Below are 5,858 nucleotides of genomic sequence, written 5' to 3' on the forward strand. Positions count from 1 at the left end.
AGTAGCTTAAGTAAACATTCTTCCAGTTACCAAGCAAAAAGGCCCATCTTCTCTGTCCTCATGCAAGTAATTCATAGCCCTGTTACCATGGAATATTCCTACCCCCTCGCATTCAGTGTAGACACTTAGACGCTTGTACACGCACAGTCAGTATAGAATAGATTCTGTCCGAGAGTCCTTCTTTTATGGATAACATAGTTCTTTAAACATAGGATGTTAGATATGATTTGGGATTAGGTTGACTTGACCCCCCAGACTTCTTGTCTCCACATATAGAGCTAAATGTCAAGTCCCCGTCACCCCCTAGTTACACGTCAATTACACGTCAGACTGCTGCGCGCGCATCAATACCAAATATTATCTTATAGATCCACCTATGTATTACATCATAGCCAATCATGTTCCTTTTTACTCATTATTACACCCATTTTCGGTTACGCAAACCAAACGTCAATGTCCTTATCAATTGTTACGCCTACTGTATTCACTTCATTATAATGTATGTATTATAAAAGTTACTGCTTGTCAATAAAGTATGTACTTCACTTCCTGAACCCCCGTGGTGATGGAACTTGAGGCATCCGATTATAATCGCTTATTGGAATAAAGCCCATTCCGAACCTCTAATATCACGGATTCTGCCTCTCATTTTACTGAGCTATTTTATAATGTTCCTGTATCAAATTCAGTCCCGGTAAAGGAGAAATATTTACCACACCATAGCAGTCGTGTTGCTACATAGGGATTATTAAAATTGACCACCACACAGTCCCCCTTAAGTTTTTTCCTAGTACCACCAATCCAGCCGACCCGCCTAGCTGTTAAGATGTGACGTGAGATGTTTGCATTGCCTGAACAGTTCAGGTCACACCATTTCCTAGTGACTGCCAGTAGTGCTTCAGTTGATTCAGTCTTACCATGCTCTAAAGGCGGGACTCTGACCAAAATGGCCACCAACGGAACAGCCTCAGGAGCGAGATTAATGCAAGGTTGGGTTAAGTCGTTACATGAAGAGTGGCCACTAACAGGACTATCCTGAGGTCTATTTTGGACAGTAGAACTGATGTTCCTACTCAGGAGCTCCTTCGTGTCTCTTCCCTCTGGGGCTGTCATAATAGGGTTAGATTTGATTAAACTCAAAGTCCTAGCAGAATCCCCCACTCTCGTGTTACTAGGGTTGGCTGTTGTTAAATGCGCCGAGCTAGGAGGCGTGTAATTTTGTGTGATGTTTCGAGCCTGACTTAAAGCTGAAAGTGTGGAATCAATCTTAGCACATTTCTCTAGTAGGCTAGCAACACACATATTCAAAGTATCAACAATGTCTTTGGCGATGGTAGTTAAAGTCTTCTCAAGCCGGCTAGAGAAAATGTTTTCCACCATGTCCCGAACTGATGAGTGAAGGGAGTCAATAGGCTGTGGGCTAGGGGCCAGAGGGGTGCCGTTAGAAATAAGGTCCCGCTTGTTTGGTTTTTTACTCGTTTTCCTAGAACCTTTTGACTGAGGCTTCAATTGCCTTTTAGGTACAGGGGCCTTGTGGGGTGTAGGTTTAGGCATAATAGTAGAGGGGACATTGGTCAAATCATCACCAGCAGTACTTTGTGGTTCAGCCGCCAAGGCTGGGACACCAACAATAACGACCGGCTCTAGTGGAACGGAATGATTCCCCAAAGTCTGCAAAGAGCCAAGTTGTAGCGTTTCATTATCATTAAGACCAAGTTCTCTCTCAGTCTGAGCAATTTCAGAAGTTAGCACCCCCACTGCTGACGTAAGGTACGATATGATTGTTTCCGACTTTCTCGGGACTTTCGCTTTTGCCCCCCCTGGTCCTGTGTAGTATGAAGTTTCCGCTTACCCATCATTAATCCTTTGTCTCGGGAACCAAGGGGAATGGCCCGGCCTGGCCTCTTCTGGCCCCTGATGGCCACAGACGGCCCGCCCTCTGCCCGGGCTCAGCCCGGCGCTGCCCGCACGCGTCCCGCGATGCGGGAGGCGTTCCGAGTTCTTAAGGCGCCTCCAGGCGCCAGGGGCGGCTGGTGACATTTTAAAGTGGTGGGGCGTAAAATGATTGGTATACTTCACCGTAGCGAGCGAGCGTAGCGAGCGAGCCCGAACCCCTATAAGGAGGGTTCGGGGGGGTTCTCCCCCCGAGAAAATTTTGAAAAAAGAGAAGAGAAATGGTGCATTTTCAAGCAAATTTGAGAAAGCAGGAAGGTTAATAAAGCAATTGTGAAAGTGCAGTTATAACATTAATAAAGAGATGTCATATAACATAGGTAGCTGCTTATTCAGTGTATAACCACAGAGCTTCATAACAGACTTCGAGATACAATGCATTTCTGAGTACCTCACTCACAGATGTTTTTTATTTAACAAACTAAACTGGTTGCAAAGTAGCAGCATTCAACATTGTTTACTTTTTGTAAATGAAATCAGCACGTCTCTCTCTAAGAGCAGCAAACTTTTCAATAACTTTAGTGTTAAAGTCCGGGATTTTCTGAACTAGCTTGCTCTCTACAGAGAGCATTGCCAAAGCATTGAGTCTTTCCTCAAGCATGGTGTTTCTCAGGAATGTCTTAATCCTCTTTAAGGCTGAAAAACATCGTTCTGCCTCGACTGTTGTCATAGGAGTGGTTATGACAATTTTAAGTAAAGCCACTGTCTCTCCAAGTGACTTTTCCATATTAAGTTTATGGATTAAAGCCAGCAAAGACAAGGCACTTGTGGCCTTCCGGTACACAGGCATTCCGTACAGTACAGTCAACTCAGTTCTCAGCTCTTCTTTATTGAGCATAGGATAAGCTCCCACAGCCTCATTCAGAGCACGCTCCGGGAAGGATTCATCATATTTGGCAAACTGTTGACTTTGCAATAATGTGGCACTCACCAAATGTTTAGTGAAAGAAAAACGCTCTCGTGCCTGCACAATTACAATGTCACAGATCTCCTTTGCAATTCGGACCATAGTGGTGATGTTTTTCCTGCGGTATGTGAAAAAAGATTTCTCTGGCAGTTTGCTGTCTAAATTGTCAACCCCATCTCTCACTTTGCTTATGCTTTGTACAAACATAGTAGTATATACTTGCACTTTGACAGTATCTATCTCTCGTGCTTGTAACTGATTGTATAACAGGTCGACAGCTACCATTATATCATGAAATAAATACAGTAAGAACTGAAACTCTCTGTCTTGTAGTGTTCTACCAAAGCCATGGGCTTCAATCTGACTTTTGTAATCAAACTCATCATTGGCTTCTATGGCTTCAAAACATTTCAGAAGGTCCTCTCTATGTTCATAGATTAGGTTGACTGTACGGATGTTAAAGTTCCAACGAGTTGAGGATCCCCTTGGAACGCTTTTGTCTACAATGTCATGAAGTGCTTCTGTTCTTTTGGGGGAACGCGAGAAGAATGCTGCCATGCCTCCTATATCCTGAAAGAAAATTCGTGTCTCGGTGATCTTTGATACTGCCTGTTGCATAATAAGATTAAGTTGGTGAGCGTAACAGTGCACATAATGAGCATTAGGGTACACATCTCGAATTCTCTTTTGTACTCCACTAAGGCTTCCACTCATTACGGACGCACCATCATAGCTTTGCGCAATAAGTTTTTTTTTTTGAGGCAGCTCTGGAAAAATTAAGCTCAGTTGACGCAGTATAGCTGCAGTAATGGTTTCTGCACTAGAGTCTCTTAAATGTGTGAAACCATAGAACCTCTCCACAACTTGTCTGTCATTGTCAATGTATCGAAACACTAATACGGACTGTGTTTTAGTGGCCACATCAGTGGTGTCATCAGCCTGAATAGCCACAAAGTCTGTGTTTTGCAATTCTTGCACAATATGGCTTCTCATAATTTCGAGCATACACTCAAGAAGTTCATTTTGTATTGTTTTAGAGGTGCCCTTAAAGACTGTAGCACGTGCTAAATGTGCTTCCATATCCTTGTCTATGCTTGCTATTAAATCCACAAGGCCTTTGAATATTCCAGGATTTGGGGAACCTTCCGATTCATCATGGCCTCGCAATGCCAGTTCAAAAGCACCACAGAAACGAATGCAATCAATTATTTTGGATAGAATCTGTCTGTTCCTATCAACTGTTTCATTGTGTTTCTGTATTGCTTTGCGGTATGCATCACTTATCTGCTGCTCAATCGGAGCATCTTCCCCCAACATTCCCAGTCTAGTCAGGTTTTCCATATGCTTTCTTGTGCGTGAATGCTTCTTTATTTTTTCAGACAAATGCTTCAAGTCTGTTACTCCTTGATTTGTCCAAGAAAACTCACCACCAAACAGCAAGCAGGGGAAGCAGAACAGAGAATTTCTTAAAGGGCACCCTGTAAGCCAATCAGCTTTTGTGTACCAGGCGTTTGAGAATGTACGTGTGGACATTTTTCCTCTGTCCTGGGAAGTTTGCTGTAGTTTTAGGTCAGGCCGATGAGGTCCCAATTGCTTTAAATCTATTTTCTCTTGAAGTGGCCGTGCCTGGAATGACCTTGTAATCAGCTCTTGTACTGTATTCATGATGACGATGCTGGCCTTACCAATATATATTAAAGAAACCTGCCAATAATCAAAGTACAACATATAAGGTGCGGTGCAATAATATAAAATTGCAGTATAAATACATATATCTTGTGCAGTATCGCAATAAATCTCCAACAGCTCCCCTTTGCACAACATGACTGCTAAAAATACAGCCTTACTGTCTGCTGCCTCTGTGTGCCATAGTGGTTGCTGAAGGCACTGAAACAGACACTGCTTGAGGGCTTTGAACAAGTCAAGGGATAGATAGTGCTGTTAACAACCGTTATTGCCCAAATCACAGGGCTAAGGGTGTTAGTAAATTCCATCCACTGAGGGTACAATGTTCAGAATGTGTGCCTACCCCAACCACCATGTACAGTGACCACACACATACCTCTAACTCCAATCTAAAAAAAAAAATAGCATCAGTTTCCTTACCTTTAACTCTGGTGTTTGCTGGGTCGTAGCCGGGGTGAAAGAGCAGCAAAGGAGGTCTTGTTTTTCGCCGGAAATATGACCAAAAAATATTTGGTAAGGGTTGTCAAGCTTTAGAAGGTGCTGAAAATAAAAATAACGTGCTGTAACTAGACAAGCATTGCTTTTAAAATACAAGTAATCCCAATGAATTTTACCAGCGTCAGTTCTTCAAGTTAACATAAAATAACTACAGTGTTCTTAAAATATTTATTTTGTTTGATGTTCGGGGAAACCAGACTTTTTTTAGTCTGCTACGTTAAAATTATCCATTGGAACCTGCTTACATTTAAATGTAATAATGCTATGATTTTTAGCTTATAGTATCTTTATGGAATATAAAAGATCAAAATTTTAAATTCAAACGCTTCTACTAAAGACAAGTTTCGAAGCGTTATCTCAGCACAACTCTTGCATCCCCCTCTTTCTCTGCCTGCCATTGCGCTCCATGCTTCTGAAAGGTGTTAAAAAAAACATGTGAATTTGCGTTTCAAATGTCCGATCCTGCTGCAGCACACTTACAAAGCCTACACATGACAGTAACCCGATTCAAGGCCCCAGTCTCCCGATTTTTTTTTTACAATCTCCCACTTTGCTCTTCTGAAATGTTGGCATGTACGTTTCAATCAAATGTCCGATCCTGCAGCAGGTTTTATGACAAACAGCAGAGTAAAAATCTTACAGTCAGCAGAAAAGGACAAAAAAGTTTCATAAACTCAGCAAAGCACAATACATATGTATATATATAAGGAGGCTAGTAGTAGACTATACATTAAATATTATTATAGTCTGCATAAGGGGCAAGGTCTTCGGAGTGTCTCAGTCTGCCCCTTTGTCGTCTTCACATCACTCTCTT

General features: G+C 42.2%; 1 protein-coding gene across 1 annotated transcript; it reads right to left on the reverse strand.

Moving 5' to 3' along the window:
- Positions 1–2,177: 2,177 nt before the first annotated feature.
- LOC146861895 (zinc finger MYM-type protein 1-like) lies at positions 2,178–5,022 on the reverse strand. Its single transcript, XM_085641076.1, has 2 exons — positions 4,967–5,022; positions 2,178–4,564 (listed from the first exon to the last, which is right to left on the reverse strand). Exon 2 carries the CDS (start codon positions 4,523–4,525, stop codon positions 2,411–2,413), a length of 2,115 nt encoding a protein of 704 aa, XP_085497202.1. The 5' UTR covers positions 4,526–4,564; positions 4,967–5,022; the 3' UTR covers positions 2,178–2,410.
- Between the last annotated feature and the right edge of the window lie 836 nt (positions 5,023–5,858).

The sequence above is a fragment of the Triturus cristatus genome, chromosome 2_2 (assembly GCF_964204655.1).
Source record: "Triturus cristatus chromosome 2_2, aTriCri1.1, whole genome shotgun sequence".
Taxonomy (NCBI): domain Eukaryota; kingdom Metazoa; phylum Chordata; class Amphibia; order Caudata; family Salamandridae; genus Triturus; species Triturus cristatus.